At 32.9% G+C, this 18287-nt stretch overlaps 1 protein-coding gene and 1 long non-coding RNA gene across 2 annotated transcripts; both read left to right on the top strand.

Annotated features, from left to right (window-relative positions):
• Window positions 1-10249: 10249 nt before the first annotated feature.
• On the top strand, window positions 10250-17790 carry LOC139509120 (serine/threonine-protein kinase SIK3 homolog; the record flags this gene model as incomplete). Its single annotated transcript, XM_071296078.1, has 3 exons — window positions 10250-10411; window positions 12642-12758; window positions 17726-17790. Coding segments are annotated over exons 1-3 (317 nt in total), but the record flags the coding sequence as incomplete, so codon positions are not given.
• On the top strand, window positions 13503-14214 carry LOC139509121 (uncharacterized). Its single transcript, XR_011661567.1, has 2 exons — window positions 13503-13698; window positions 14052-14214. It is a non-coding gene; the product is annotated as an uncharacterized lncRNA (long non-coding RNA).
• Window positions 17791-18287: the final 497 nt, after the last annotated feature.

Below are 18287 nucleotides of genomic sequence, written 5' to 3' on the forward strand. Positions count from 1 at the left end.
CTGTCTCGGAGACATAATTTCACAGTGTAACATGTATATTAGGCTGGAATTATTCGATGGTCAGGTAAATCACAACCTGTTAAAACTGAAGAGTTTTATTTGACACCTGGTACACAAGAAGTTGTTACACCACAGGTGTCCACACTATTTCCGAAAATACTATTTACAAAATATATAAAATTAATTAATGTGTAGAAAAAAATAATTAATTTGTTTGTTTATCGTTAATCATGATCGACTTCGTCTTATATTCATAATTTGTATAGATCATTAAAAATTGAATACTTAAATTGTGTTCATTATTAATTGGGCTTGTATTAAGTTTTTTTCTATGATTGTCGGTAAATTGTTTTCTAAGTGTGTTTTTTTCAAAATTTACATTATGAGCTTGTATTATATGTCTCAGTGATATAAATAAATAAAAATAAAAAAAAATATGCACTATATCACTATGTAAAAATGTTATAATTTAAAATTTTTGCTTTTAATCATAAAATTTAAATTTTTCACTGTATATATACGTCTCCACAATTTGTGGACCACAAAGCAATGCGCAGTGCAAGTGACATAAACTTCAACGTGTTGAAGGCGGTCACTAAATAGTAGAAGTAGAAGAGGGAAAGGTAGCGACTGTACGATGTTTTAACGTTAAAGATGAATAATCCTCCTAGACTGGAACACATAAATAGATTAAGAATATAATCAAACGAACTATATAAATTACGGAACGGTGTAACAGAATAGATTTCATTCAACATGGATTAGGTAAAGATGTAAGCAAATAAATCAATTTCGGAAGTGCAAGAGTCTTAATAACAGTAACCTTGCCAAGAAGTGTTAGCTTCCTATGCTGCCAACTTTTCAACAATTTTGAAATATCAATGATTTTTGCTCTGAAATTTAAACTAGATCTAAAGAGAAATTTAATCCTAAAACCTTAAAGTTTGAACAAGACCAGCTTAGATTTGTTTCAGGACATAAAACCAAGTCAGAATATCTCTTACTTCCAATCCAAACAACTTTTGTTTTAGTTGTATTCATCTTTAATCCTAAGACTGTGAGAGTTATCAAAACAAGAAAGGGTCTCTTTTAATAAATCTTCACTTTCATCCAATGTAAGAAATGTATCATCTGCATACTGACTAATGAGTGGCAAATTCCCATTTATATTCACCCCTTTTATTTTTGGATTCCCGTTTAGTTGTATGGCAAGTACTTCCATCCAAATAATAAACAAATAGGGAGATAACGGTCCCCCTGGCGACAGCCTCTTTCAAGGTTGAAAAATTGGGACATATTACCTTTATTAATTACACAGCTCTTAGCATCTGCATAAAGCACATCAAACCATTTACAAAATGAAGGGCCAAAATTAAAACTAATCAAAGCCTGCTTTAAAAAATCCCATTCTATAGAATCTAAGGCTTTTTCAAAATCTACTAGTAATAACAATCCTTCTATATCATTTTTTTTTCTAGATAGTGCAAAGTGACCACTTAATAAACTCATCATAGATACCCAGGACTAAATTTTGTATATACGCCAGACGCGTGTTTCGTCTACAAAAGACTCATCAGTGACGCTCGAATCCAAAAAAAGTTAAAAGGCCAAATAAATTACGAAGTTGAAGAGCATTGAGGACCAAAATTCCTAAAAGTTTTGCCAAATCAGAGAGAAAAAAAAATGGTCTCTTAAGACAGGTGGTCTCTGAAGCAGGTTTGACATGGTATGAGATTTTGGCTGATCTGGGGCTCTTTTCACAAAAAATCTTACGATAAGAATTGATCGTAAGTTATATACTAAAATGGTCATGACTTACGAATACCTTTCCTCGTAAGATTGCTTGTGAAATGAGTCGCTGAATCCGATTGAAATACTGGCTATGTGTTATCGCTTTGCTTACAAGGGGTCAGTTCTAGAAAGGTGTAGTAACATGGTCTGTAGTGTAATACTGGTCATGTGACCACGCTAGGCTTACGAGGGATCATTTCTAGCAAAGTATGGTCACATGATCTGCAGTGTAATACTGGTCATGTGACTACGCTAGGCTTACGAGGGATCATTTCTAGCAAAGTATGGTCACATGATCTGCAGTGTCATACTGGTCATGTGACTACGCTAGGCTTACGAGGGATCATTTCTAACAAAGTATGGTCACATGATCTGTTTTGTAATACTGATCATGTGACCACGCTAGGCTTACAAGGGTTAATTTCTAGAAAGGTGTGGTCACATGATCTGTAGTGAAATACTGGTCATGTGACCACGCTAGGGGATCATTTCTAGCAAAGTATGGTCACATGATCTGCAGTGTAATACTGGTCATGTGACTACGCTAGGCTTACGAGGGATCATTTCTAGCAAAGTATGGTCACATGATCTGCAGTGTAATACTGGTCATGTGACTACGCTAGGCTTACGAGGGATCATTTCTAACAAAGTATGGTCACATGATCTGTTTTGTAATACTGATCATGTGACCACGCTAGGCTTACAAGGGTTCATTTCTAGAAAGGTGTGGTCACATGATCTGTAGTGAAATACTGGTCATGTGACCACGCTAGGGGATCAGTTCTAGCAAAGTGTGGTCACATATGATCTGCTTTGTAAAATTGGTCATGTGACCACGCTAGGCTTACGAGGGATAATTTCTAGCAAAGTGTGGTCACATGATCTGTATTTTTATCAAGATAAAAGAACAATCTGCGTTCTTTAACCAAAAAGAAATGCAATCGTGTACCTAAACTGCCTGTTTGGCATGAACGATCAGATAATTGATAAAGAAGCATAATTTTATTATTTATTATAGAATTTAGACTGAGAAAAACTGACATTGATTCTGTGACAGACAGAGGGATGCAGGAATCACACTGTCAATTCAGTATACCTCATGTCCAGTACGCAATATAAAAATCCAGTTTTTGCAATCGCATGTTCCGTTTTATATGGATATCATTGATTTTAATAAAAAAAAAATTACTAAGTTTTCGCCATAATACTTTAGACCTCTGTTAGTTAGAACCTCTAGATTTGCTTGTGACTACCGATTGGCTCAATTTAGTCTTAGATGCATGTTTTTTTTTAATTTGTTATTGGCTCTGAACTAGCTGTCAGAAACTGCAAGTACTCTCAGATCTGTACGTAGTGTCTTTCTGTTGTTGAGACGTACAAGTACCCGGCCACGTTCACTCTGTGTTTTTGTTAGATGTATTTCTATCTGCATCCATCTGTTACATATCTATGTTTTATTCAATCATTTTGTAAATAAACTAGGTCGTAGGTTTTCTCGTTTGAATTGTTTTATATACATTTGTCACTTTGGTGCCTGTTATATCGATATTGGTCTAGCGTTTGGTTAAAGGCCGTATGGGGACCTATAGTTGTTAATCTCTGTGTCGTTTTGGTCTCTTGTCGAGAGTTGTCCCATTGGCAATCATACCATATCTACCTTTTTTATACCAACTCCTTGAAAACAAATTGACGGAATTTCGTTGGAAATTTCCGCTGCTTCTTCTTTAGGTGGGACATGAAGTTATGTACCAGCTAACTTTTAATCTGATTTTATCATTTGATGAGGCGATGGGTTCTTTCTAGGGATGTCAACTCGGTGAAGATTTACTAATCGATTACTCGTTGGATTTGCCGAGCGATACTCGAGTAATCGTTTGGTTAACATTTACTAAATGGAAACACAAAATAATAAGTCGTTTGTCTGATGCATGTTATGAACGTAAAACCCTCATTATTATTACCTAGGACAAGATAATAGTCCAAGGAAGTTTATACCATAAGAAATAGCTCTTATACTACATGTACTAATTATGTTGGTTTTTTTTTATTATTATTTATTAATATTTATTATTTTATTTATGTAATCTGGCAATGATCTAATCAAGTATAGTTAATTAATTTCTATAGACAAATTATTACTCAAACAACAGTATTTGGGAAACAATAACAAAACATTTAATGATCAACAATTGTATTTGAGACAATATCTGAAAAAAGTCTAATTTCCATGTCCCGTCTTTCACCAGCAATTATTTTTTTCAGGTATCTCTTTGAAAAATTTTAAGTTTCAGTATTAACTAGAGTATATAATGCACCAACTGCACCCATGCAATTAAACATTCTTTTTAATATTTCTTCTGATAAAATATTATAATTTAAATGGTCACCCCTCAAAAAAATTATGTTGTCCCAGGCTGTTTTTTTCTGAAAATTAATTCATTCAAAGAATATTTAAATTAAGCCTTCCAATTTTCACAAATCTGATAGATTATATAAAAAAATTCTTCATTACTGGTCTTATTTTGTTATAACTAAAGCATGTAAGAAAATTTTTCATTTTAAGGATCTTTTTAATGTTGTCCCCAGTTTTTTTTCCACCTGTGGACACGTTTGAAGGACCAAAAATGTATTTCTTGTAGTGCAATGTGAAGAGCAAAATTTCCTGAGTGTATGACTCCATATGTTTAGGTGAATAGCAGCCAGTTTGAAAAATCTGAACTCCCCAAAGATCAGAATTTTGAGAAAAAATAATTTTGTTGTTCCCTCCTGTAACAGCCTTTTTGTGTATCTTCTGAGAATATTTCATTGTCAGTACTATAACAGTACATGTGTTTTTATAGTATCTTATCAATTTGATATGTAGATGGAAGTAAACTTCTACACAATTCGAGTAAATGAACAAAGAGTACTGCGTAATTCCTTTCTGTTACGTTCTGTCATGTTACCTGATAAAAAGTAACAGCATATATAACCATAATCAGTAACAGGAAGGATGTAATTGTTCAAGACCATTTCACTGATGAATCAAAAAGTTAATCTACTACATGCCAACCATTTCATTTAATATAAGTTATCATTACCATATCAAATAAATTTCAAAATAATATACAGTATATTGAATGAAAAAATAGGTTTTTTTTTGCTTTTGATAACAGCAGAGAACATTGTGCAAATCTAGTATAGTAGATAGTAACAGAAAGGAATTTATTTTAGAATTTTTCATTACCTAGGCAGATTTTTCATCTTGCTAATACAGTTTTAAAGTATAAATGACATTGTTTGTTGTTATCTTCCAATTGTTACCAATCTGAAATGATGTATTTTTCTTAAACTATAAAATAAAGCATTTTTTTGAGAGAAAAAAAAACCTTTCTATTACCAACTCTGTCCTGTTATAGACAAGAATAAGTACTCAAACATACATATTCCAAGCCAAAAGAGCTAAGTTCGATCCAAAAGTTAACCCTTTGTGTACAATTTGCGAACAGGAAAATGAATATCTAGAACATTTTATTCTACACTGCAAAGAACTAGAGCAAATAAGATCTAAATACTGCTCAAAAATCGAACAGACAATGGATGAAATTGATACGTCAACATACAAGAAGATCAAACAACAAGGGAATTTACTGCAGCTCATAATAGACTGTACTAGCAAGGACATAAACTGTTACCCAACTGTGTATGAAAACATTGAAACTCTGGCTAGAAATATGTGTTATGAGATGCACTTGCTGCGCACAAAAAGGATAAAAAACCTGATCACAAGTACAGTATAAGTAAACTTCTTAAAATTGTTACTTACAAATAGTATACCATCCAACTATTTTACGGCTTATAAGTTTTTAAAAATAAATCTTCCCTCTAAAATTGTAAGATATCAGTTATAATTTAAAAAGAGTAATGACAAGATCTCCATATAGAAATGAAACTGTAAAGAAAATTTTTGTATATATTATACCTTAAATTTATGTCCAAACCCCAACAACTTTACATAAGTCTTACAGGAAATTTTCATTATTATTCCTGATATATGTATAGCACCCTCAGCTATGATTATAAGTAATTTTAAACTTTTGACCATTTTAATTCTTGTAAATACATGTATATGCAGTTGTTTTTTTAACATTTTCCTACACCCTAGCACATATAAATCATTATATATTTTTTAAAAACTTTATGATGACAATCCTATGAATTAATTATGATATCTATTATTTAGTGATCATTATAACCAAATTCAGTCATCTGTATATAATATAATAAATTGTTTCCCTATGTTTTAAGGTGTAAATAGTTGCTCAAACTATACCCTTTGGGTAGTGCTCCACATTTAATGGAGGAATATACAAGAAACTGAACTGAACTGAACCTGTTACCGTTGTCCTGTTACTCAAGATTCTTTCATGTTACCGACATAATATATCTTTCTATATTTTAGTATATTTCGAAACCTTATGTATTGCAAATGCTAAAATCAATAATTGGCATTTGATAAACTATTGCAGGATATACTGGTAGACCACAAATAGTGTCTTAAACTTATTCCGTATTCCCGTTAGAAACTTTTTAAAGTTGATTCACTTTGGTAACAGGAAAGAACTGGATTTTTTGTAACATTTTTAAAATTGTTATTGTTAGTTATCACTTTTAACAATTGTTTGAATTACAGACAACAGTTCCTAGATCCTCAATGTGTGTTGTTCGATTTGTGCTATCAAAATAGCGGATCTAAAGACATTTATTTTGATTTTTCTTATTGCCAAAAAATTAGGCTTTTTCAGATATTGTCTCATTTACATTGTGTCTTAGGTCAAATTTATTCGTTCATTGTATGTTCACTTCTGTTAATATGTTTTTTGATTGAGTGAAGCCATTTCAATTGATATTTAAGTCGCGTGTTTCGCGACCGTTATATTGTGTCATTCTATGTTGTGATATTACAATATTGCTTTAGATAAGGGTGAATGTGGTGCATATTAAAACAATACTACCCGCTGCATTTGTTTGCACCTGTCCTAAGTCAGGAACCTGATGTTTAATGGTTGTCGTATGTTGATGTGGTACATGTTTCTCGTTACTCGTTTTTTTTTATATAGATTAGACTGTTGGTTTTCCTGTTTGAATGGTTTTACACTAGTCATTTTGGGGCCCTTTATAGCTTGCTGTTTTGTGTGAGCCAAGACCGTACTTTTACCTAACTTGAATGTTTTACTATTACAAATTGTGAAATGAATGGAGAGTTGTCTCATTGGCACTCATATCACTTCTTATATCTATGCGCTGGTCATGTACTAAAACTAGCAGATCAAGAAAATCCATTCGTATGGCTAAATGATTTTCTTCCCCTTATAAGTTTGAATATTCTGTATGATATTTCCTGTTATACTCTGTTAGGGGAATTATATCAATACAGATCAATAAGTTTGGCCCACAGGTTAGTTTAAAATTTTGTCTAACTAATTAACTGTACCTTATATGATTTTAACCGGGTTTGAACGTGATGACATAGTGAGAAAAATCTGCCTACCCATCCGGAGCACGAGAGAGCATCTCCGTTTTTGATGGGGTTGGTTGGTCTTTGGTTTTCTATGTTGTATTTTGTGTACTTTTCTTTTACTTTTTGTTGTTTTTTGTTTTATTTTTTTCCATGGAATTGTCAGTTTGCTTATAATATTTTCAAGAATCATGAGATATGTACTAAGCACATAATGTCTAGAACTGCAATGCAGATACATTTTTCAAACCTTCAGGATTTATTACAGAAAATGAGTCTAATAAAGCACTATAAAAATCAGTTGAAATGAGCTTAACTCATCAGATCGATACACTGTACAAGTAAAGGTACCAGCAACAGAAAAAAAATGACACAAAGTACAATTCTGAGAATACTCGCAGTTACTGACAACTAGTACAAAGCAAATAACAACCGTAATAAAACATTTAACTTACGTAGACTAAAATATCAATCAGTACACACCCACCATCCAATGGATTTAGTGCAAACACGTCATTAACTAAAAACATGACCTTATCCAATGACAAAATACTGTGAATATACATATATATATATATATATATATATATATATATATATATATATATATATATATATATATATATATATATATATATATATATGCATACAAAAATAATGTTAGTTTTTTGTTGTTGTTTTTTTTTAACTGATAACTGAATGTGCCAAAGAGACAACAACCCGACCATAGAAAAAAACAACAGCAGAAGGTCACCAACAGGTCTTCAATGTAGCGAGAAATTCCCGCACCCGGAGGCGTCCTTCAACTGGCCCCTAAACAAATATATACTAGTTCAGTGATAATGAACGTCATACTAATTTCCAAATTGTACACAAGAAACTAAAATTAAAATAATACAAGACTAACAAAGGCCAGAGGCTCCTGACTTGGGACAGGCGCAAAAATGCGGCGGGATTAAACATGTTTGTAAGATCTCAACCCTCCCCCTATACCTCTAGCCAATGTAGAAAAGTAAACGCATAACAATACGCACATTAAAATTCAGTTCAAGAGAAGTCCGAGTCTGATGTCAGAAGATGTAACCAAAGAAAATAAACAAAAGGACAATAATACATAAATAACAACAGACTACTAGCAGTTAACTGACATGCCAGCTCCAGACTTCAATTAAACTGACTGAAAGATTATGATTTCATCATATGAACATCAGGCACAATCCTTCCCGTTAGGGGTTTAGTATCATACCATCATTTATTAAATTTATTAAAGGTCATAAGTAACTTGTGTTAACGAAAGCGTTGACTTAATATGATTTACCAGTAATATCAAAGACATTTGTCTTAAAGTAATATATAGCCAGTTAAGATGGCGTTTCGACTATATGAAATCAAGAAGAAATATTTTGCTCTTTAAATTTGTATTTCAGTAGTCCGGCAAGACCGAACAACAAACCGTTCACACTAAATGTAATGGAACATAACAACAAAAGTATATGTTGGTAGACTAATACATCCAGGCACTTCAGTACTTCAGTGCAAGCAGGGTACTCTCAAATAAGTACAAGAGCAAATACAAGGAATAATGAACAAAGAAATAAAATACACATACACATTCACATAAAATAAGCAAATAATAAGCACAGTCAAAGAGCAGAAACAGTCCAAGGTCACCAATTGGTCTTCAACGCAGCGATGTTATCCCACATAGGAGGCCGGCTTTGGTAGACCCCTAGACAATCATGTATTAGGGTATCGATGGGTGGTACTTCATTTCTGTTTTCTTTGATTTTTTCGCTCATGATTCTTTAACTTTAAAAATAATGGATATTATGTAATTACAAGATAACTGTATTTTGGACAGTGTTCTCCAAAGTTTCTGTAATCAGTATACTTTTTATTTGGTCTAAGACTACACTCAGCAAAAAGAAGTTTGAATTTCGTATCTTCGTCTTTTTCAACAGTATATATTGGTACTTTTATATTTGGATGCTCGAAATACTAAAAATGAATAAAAGTATACACTACGGGTTCGTGTCTCTCAGTCTTTAGTTTTCCATGTTGTGTTTTGTGTACTATTGTTTGTCTGTTTGTCCTTTTCATTATAGCCATGGCGTTGTGAGTTTATTTTTGACTTATGAGTTTAAATGTCCCTTTGGTATCCTTCGCCTCTCTTCTACACCACCCTTTGAAAATTCCTCTATCCAACCAAGTAAAAATAATTAATTGCATCTTCTAAATTAAAAGATTTGAAGAATTTGATTTGAAAATTAAAATTCTCCAACTTTGGAAATCTGAACCATTTTATATAAGATTATGGAAGTAAAACTGCTATATAGACACCATACAACCACTCATCTTTAATGTCATATATGTTTTATATTAGAAATAAATGAGCAATCCTAATAGGAGTTAAATAAGTCCCCAAACACAGAAATTTACAGGTATTTTTAGCTGGACAGTGATATTGAAAACAATATAAGTTGCAAGCCCTTTTATCTATGGGGTAAGGATGGGATTAACAGATCAGATAACAAGGGAGGTGTTGAAAAGAAAGAAAAAATGTCCAAATAATAAAGAGTACAAAGGTGAATAATGGGGTTCCCAAAGTCTCAGACCCTTATATTGGTTCAAGACTTTTAAAGTTGGGAGTAGGATATTAAAATATAGTATTCCTATTATCACGTACACATGAATTCGATCTCGTTAAACAAAACATATGTGTGAGTCCACACTTTCTTCTTAGTTGCAATTATATATTGATTCTAATTCTTTTCATACACACTATAAATGTATCTCACATCTGTCATTTAAAAGATTTGATAGTTACATTTTTATTTCAATATGTACTCTTAACCGCAGTTCGTCGCTAAAGTTTCGATTGACCTACTTGTGTTGAATGTGTGTCAATGGTGTGTACTCAACCGAAGAAGTTCGTTGTGTATTGCTTTTGGAGACTTAACGCATGCGTGGATCTATATTGTAAACAAAATGGCGACGGTGAAGGGAAAGTCGCAACCCCACGGGGGAATCGTTAGAATAGGATGTTACGAAATTGATAGAACCATTGGAAAAGGAAATTTCGCCGTCGTCAAATTGGCTACTCATATGTACACTAAAACAAAGGTAAGATAAGGCGTTACTCAGTAAACAATATATTGATACACATAAAACAGTTAGAATAACATCACTGCTCAGTCATTGGAGAAGGTTCATATACACACGTTTTGATGCGTTGTTAAGTGTCATTTGGAGAATTTTACAATTGATAAGCCTAGCATTTTAAAAGAAAACTCTACAGAGTACAACCAAGATATTAAAAATTTTATAACCAGAGCACGAAGACTTCAAAATCTAAAAAGGTCGACAACCCACTTGCCATGGGGCTGAGACAGAATATTGTTTACTTATGATTGACAACTGAAACAATTGTTCATGTTGTAGTCTTTTTTTTTGCAGTATGAAGATGACAGAGACATATGTCATATTGATTTGAATGGAAACTATTAAATGTTGATATAATAGGCTAATTTCCCTAAACAATGTAGATCACAAGTTTAGGGAAATTGACCATGTAAGTTTCAACATCAACCAATCAAGGGGTAGTGTTTTTTCACAATCTGAATATTTTCTATCACCAAATCAAATTTTCTTTGTCATGTGAAGCATGAGAATTAATGGTAAAAACTTTCAACAAAAATTTATTATCTTTTCCCCTGATTTTTTCTTAAAATTTGAGAGGTTGTAGGTTTATATTTGTGGTACATGCTCGAGGGTACATGTACATTGTATACATGTATTGTCAGAAATTATTTCATTCTATTGTAAATATTATTCAGTGAATGACAACTACAGTGTCATTAAATTTCTCACCAGGTTCTCGAACCCATTTTAGAACCTTGACTGTCTAACAAGTATTGTTATCTGCAGTGGCGGATCCAGAACTTTTCCTAGGGGGGGGGGGGGGGGGGGGGGGGGGGGGGGGGCTCCAGTCATGCTTCAATGATTCCCTGATTCAAAGACAACTTGACCCCAATGGGCTGAGTAAATTGACCAGCAGATTTATTCAGATTCCAAAGTTGGACCAAAGGAATTCAAATATATCTCTTTGCTAAACAGGATATTATTAGTAATGTGCATACTTTTGTATATATACTTGACAAATAAAAAAGAAGATGTGGTATGATTGCTAATGAGACAACTCTTCACAAGATACCAAATGACACAGAAATTAACAACTGCATGTACATGTATAGGTCACGGTCACCTTACATCCTTATACAATGAACAAAGCCCATATATCACATAGTCACCTATAAAAGTCCCTGAAATGACATGTAAAACAATTCAAATGAGAAGACTAACAGCCTAATTAATGTACAAAATAATGAATGAAATACAAATATATAACACAGCAACAAATGACAACTACTGAATAACAGGCTCCTAACTTCGCACAGACACGTACAGAATGTGGCAGGGTAAAACATGTTAGTGGGTGCCAAACCCTCCCCCTTATCCTTGGAGAGTGGTGCCGCCATATACATTGAGCAAAGGCACCAACCCTTACACCCCTAAGAAATATGGTAACTTGGTCTTCTTCCACCCAGTAATAAAACGCTTGTCAAAGTTGGGGGTCTGTTTGGCTCTGCCGGATGTACAAATTTGCAGCCACGTCCAGTCAGAATGGTAAAGTTTAATTTGGATGCCTCATGTGAAGAGAGTGCCACGCTCATTGCACGTTAATAACTTTTGCAACAACTCCATGAGGTGGCCTGTTATAGGGCAAAATTTCTGTGTCTATTCACTAAATTCTAATTTTCAAGTGGCAGTCCAAATTTCCCAGACCATCATCCTTGATGGTCTAGGCCTCTCTATTAACTTGTTCTCATCCTGAACATGCATGAAATATTTGCCACTGGACATAAATCAACCAACAATAAATCATCAATCAATTGTTCCCCCAGAAATATTAAGAAAATTAAAAAAATATATGCCAGAGGAGACCGGTTGTCATCTATACAAATTACTTTTTTGCTAGTTTTAGAAAGTCGTCGGCAAAGCTTCATGATAAAGACAATTTTTTTTTCATACTAAATAGAAATTATAACTAAAAGATTATTTCTTCAATGTATTCTTATAATGTACTCCCCAAGTGTCATGCAAGGCAGCTTTATTGCCACATATAATGGCTTATTTAATGTAACAATAAGTTAACACCATGTTAAACAGGTATTTATCATGATTATGATGGGCTTATACAAAACTTTCTTTTTGTATTTGTTTGATTTGATCTTGAAAACTTTTATAAGCATATGTATATCTGTATACAAATGTAGCTGTGTTTTCCTTGCAGGTTGCCATTAAGATAATAGATAAAACACAGCTTGACGATGATAACATGAAGAAAATTTACAGAGAAATACAAATTATGAAAATGTTGAAACATCCTCACATCATCAGACTTTATCAGGTAAACTACATCATGTACATATGTAAATGCTTCCAATTATCAGGTAAACTATATATATATATGCATCCAACAAATACATCCCTGACCCTGTACTATTGCACTGTGTTGTTGTTGAGTCACTGTTACTGTTAGGGCCTTAAATATAAGGCACTGTGTCACCCTGGTGCTATATTTTCTACAATGGTTGTATCTTGGATGATTTTATAACAGAATGTATATAGTGGCCATGGTTCTATATTTTTGGAAAACCAGTGCTATGTTAATTTCCATGGTGCTATTTGATAATTCTGGGGAGAACACTGGTTGGTGAATGTTATATTTTTATAAATAACAACTCTACATCTCCTTATACTGGTATAAAAATTTAAAAGAGAAATAAATGTCAGAACTTCAAAAGACTTTTAATATAAATGGAAAATCATATAATAGTATGAGGTGGAAAACTCATTGAACTAGCAAAGCAGTTGGTTACTTTGCATAGGAGTGTCCTATTTCAGCAAGGTTTCATGTGCCAGAAGTTCTGGGGTAAAAGCTAAAGAATTCTGCAAGCTGGGCATATCCTGGCTCTAAATTTTACTTTTGAAGACCCTTTTTTTTAGCTCCTAATTATTGAGATTTTACACATAATATTTGTTACTACATTGTAATTGAGAAATTGTGCAAACAACAACAGACACACATACATGTCAAGTGACATGATATTCGCATGTAATACACGCTTTTTTCAACGGTTTACACGCAAGGATTTTGTCACATGGCGTGTACACGCTTTTCACCACTTTACACGCAATTACACGCTTTTTCGTTCTTTTCATTTTTGGTCGTTAGTGATATCGCTATTCTCGGTTTTTTTCCTTATTCGGCGATAAATACCAAAAAATTCGAAGTAATTGTTTGGCTGCCACATTGTTTGTTTTTCTATATGGACAAACAGTAAAAGGTAAGTAGTTTGTGATTAGTTTTAACGATTTTGTGACTTTCTTTCAAATTCACTTTATAGGGGAAATGTGCACAGAAATAGGTCACTTTCAGGGCCTTTACCGTTGTCTTAAGTGCCGATCGTTAAGCCAAAACGATGTGTACGGCAAGATTCAAGATTTATAAATTATATTTTGGAGTTCGAGTTTAAATGATCGAGTGACAAATAACGCATATTTTGTGCATTCTATGTTGCAATGATAAAAAAACAATACATGTGAGAGGAGAAATACAATGTAGCTATTTGAATAAGCATTTAACATGTTTATCTAATGGAAATCAAATTTATAAAACATTTTTCTTTTTCAATTTCAGTTTCAAATCTAGCCAACACGGCAACAGATTTCTACAGGCCATGGGGATAAAAATATCACAGAACTGTTGGATCAGCTCTCATAGTACCAGCTTTCTTCTGATGAACTATCCAGTTTTAACCAGGCAATAGCAATGGGAGCAATGGCAGAGATAATAGATGACATTTTACATTGCCAAAAAAAACCCATGACATTCTTTCAAATCTTGATGAAGCTAATTCAGTCAAATATCAATTCCTACGTATACTGTGGGAGAGTCTTTTCAATTATAAAGAAATTGACACTGAATTCTGATGAGAACTTGACTATGTTACATTTGTATTGTGTGCTGTTATCAAATAAATGTAACTAAACTTGAAACTGGCAGTTGTTTTGAATATGTGCCTAGTGGTGGTGCTTTAAAAGCAACATAACAGACCCCTGTTTATTAAAATAAAAGTTCACAGTAGAATATATGTATATTGTTTTTTTATATTCACAAATTTGTATGAAATTATGAACATTACCACATTCATATTAACAAGTCCACATCTACGTCACGCATTTTCACAGTTTTTTTGACATATCATGTCATGTCATGACATGATTTCCCATTGTCAGAGGTTGCAGACACATATATTCCATACAGCTGCAATTATTAAAAACACTGTTACAGTGTATATAAGAAATGTTTTCCTGTTAACATGGTAAATACAGGTTGCTGTAACAGGATTACAGTAGAAGTAGTTATTAGGACACAGGCTTTGTGATAAACAGAGTACAAATTTCAAAATGAATGAGAGCTGACTTAATAATGCTATATGGGCTTTGCTTATTGTTGAAAGCCGTACGGTGACCAATAGTTGTTCATTTCTGTGTCATTTTGGTCTTTTGCGGAGCGTTGTCTCATTGGAATATCTTCTTTTTTTACATCAGCATAACATGTAAAACCTTTTAAACATATTGTTCCATGATCAAGTCGAAAAAATGTTGAAGTAGGTCATATATCCTTCCAATTGGGTCATGTGAATTTATTATGTCACTGTATCAATTGTTAACTATTTCACATTTTCATCCTCTCAATAAACCAAGTGCAGCATGTTACGTTTTATATAACTCATTTACCATGCAAAGGGATTTTCATACTTTAGAGTCGATGACTTTAATAGTAAATGTGTCATGTGCATAACAAAGCTGTTTTAAGCTTATTGCATGGGTTAATTACCAGTTAATTTAATTGTTTTCTTTATGCAAATTCATAAGGACCAACTTTAGATTTAGGTAACAGGTTCTTCTCACTCACAGATTTCTTACAGTCTGGTTTGGTATTGTTACAAGTTACAACACACCAGTTTCTAGAAAATTGCTGCTGCTTCATGGTTCTGCTGTCCTTAAAATGTCTATATATATACATTGTATGTATGATACAATCATTCAAACAAACATGCATATTGTTTTAAAACACATTATATATTTAATACCATTTGTAACATGTACTTTGACAATGTTGGGCTCATTTTGAGTTCAGAGAATACATTGTATATGCGTTTGTATTAATATGATTTTTTCAAAACTTGTAGGTTTAAAGCCCCTTCCAAACAACAGTTAAAATGTAGTGTAGAATTTGATGTCATATCTGTTGTCTGGAATACATTGTATATGCGTTTGTATTGATATGATTTTTTCAAAACTTGTAGTTTTAAAGCCCCTTCCAAACAACAGTTAAAATGTAGTGTAGAATTTGATGTCATATCTGTTGTCTGGTTTTAAATGACAAGACCTTAGTATTTACACGTTCATTGTGCTGATGGTATATCGGTAGAGTGATTATCACATACTTTTTGTCTGAAAGTGTAAATTTATACAAATTACATATCTTTACACTTTACAGAGGCTAATGCTCTTTTATTTAAAAGCTATTTATGTACACTGTGTATGTGTAAATTGCTTCTCTAGTGTTCTTATTTGCCAATGCATGTATAAGTAGTAATATAATATCATAAAAATGATTCTAGATCTGACACGAATATGTGTCATTTGATCTGGAAAATTGTCTCATTGGCAATAATACATCTACTTGCTATTTTTAATCGGTATTAAAGCAAAAAAAATAATCTAGACTTTAGTTATACTTATTGGTTTAAATTTGTTTCTCTAACTTGTTAAAGAGTATTATTGCTATTTTACATGTACATCGAATGTGATGCTATTTGAAATGATTTTCTGATAGATTTTGTTATACATATGTGATGCTATACTTTCTAGAAACAAGATGGTATTGCAAAATTCCCTGTGTACATGCACCATGGCCAGAATGCATATGCTTTAATAAAATTTGTATAGAGAAAACTGCAGTCAGTGCCAAACTTGGACAGCAATAATTTTTTGTCACTAATAAAATTTATGCAAGGAAAATTATAAGCACAAAAAACATTTGGATAAACTTCCTTTTTGTCATGTTCTTGAATTATATGAGAGTTGATTGATTTCCTAAAAAATTAATTGATTGTTTCATGCATAAATTTGAGGAATTTTAGCCTTTTTCACTGAGATTTCGATTTTAATTTTTTTTATCCAATTTTGAGTGTACATGATGACTAGCAAATGACATGTGCTACAAATATATATAATTTGAAGCATTAAATCCTTTGTGGATAAAATAAACAAAAAATCCATTTGGGAGCATTTGTAGTTGCACTTGATATTGATGGCCATAAAACTTTATCATGATCATAGATTATCCATGTAATGTCCTTCATACAAAAATGTGAGGGAAGAAATTGATTGATTTTTGTTTGCTTAATATCAAGTGGCAAATACCTCCTTAATAATCATGATGAGTACAAAGTAATAAATTAGGTATGATCTCCGTCAGTGGGTTAACATTGTTTAAATGAATAGGAATCTGAAATGCCATTTAGAATTAGAGACCTGCCTTGTAACATGTCACATACACTCAGATTGGTGTTTCAAGGATCCTTGGCAAGGTTCTAGATCTCTTCCAATGAATAAGATATGTTCTCAGTCAGTGACCATGGGTTAATATGGTTAATGAACAGGAATTTGAAATGCCATTTAGAATTAGACACCTGCCTTGTCACATGTCACATACATGATACACTCAGATTGGTGTTTCAAGGATCCTTGAACTAACAGATGGCAAGGTTCTCGATATTTTCTCGTCCTGAACATGCATGAAATATTTGCCACTGGATGTTAAGCAACCAACAATCAATCTAAATATTTTTCCATACATGTACTGAACACCAGATTAAATATTTACACGTTACTGATACTTACTTGCCTCAACTTGCACAGATAAACTAACTTACCCTCATCAGCATTCATCTTACCACATGAGTTAAGTCTGGAAAACGCGTGTTTACTTTAGCTATATATAGGCACCAGGGGGTTATAAAAAAAAAGTTTGAATGTTAGACATACAATTTCCAGCTCATGAACTGTGAAATCAGTCAACATTGTATTAAAATTAAACATTTTATGGATAAAACTGCTTCTTTGAAATGTGACATTGACATTTTCAGCTGATATGCTTCTTCTTTAAATACCGAGTCAGGACTCTTCTTGAGTGTATAATGACCCTTTCTTCCTCCATTATAAATATTATTAGATATGCACCATTGTTTTTAGTAGAAAATTTGATTTTTTGACCGTCTTATTTTCTTATTTCCATAGGTAATAGAAACAGAGAGAATGTTATACTTAGTAACAGAATATGCCAGTGGTGGTGAAATTATTTGGTAAGTCATACATATATATTGGTGTGTTGTTAACTCATAAATTTGTCCACAATATTATCATGATTATATGTTTGTGTGAACCTACAGTTTTGTCCTTCAATGTTTTCCTTAGAAAAGTTTTACAGGGCAGGACTTCAAGCATGGTGTTGATTCTTAAGCTCTGGCGGTAAAGTAAGGAAAACAGTGATCAATTATATACTAACATGACCAAATTAATCGTTTAGTGATTATAATTCTGGTATCTATATGAAGAGTTTATTTACAACCACTGGGTCGATGCCACTGCTGGTGGAGTTTTAATTCCCCGAGGACATCACCATTCCAGTAGCACAGCACTGTTGTGCTGACATGCATTATCATTGATATGGTCATATTTATAAATTACCTGTTAACAAAACTTTGAATTTTAATATACAAAGGCTTTTCTACCTCAGGAATAGATTACCTTAGCTGTATTTGGCCAAACTTTAAGGAATTTTGGTCCTCAATGCCCTTCA

Source organism: Mytilus edulis, unplaced genomic scaffold (genome assembly GCF_963676685.1).
Source record: "Mytilus edulis unplaced genomic scaffold, xbMytEdul2.2 SCAFFOLD_924, whole genome shotgun sequence".
In the NCBI taxonomy this organism is placed as follows: Eukaryota; Metazoa; Mollusca; class Bivalvia; order Mytilida; family Mytilidae; genus Mytilus; species Mytilus edulis.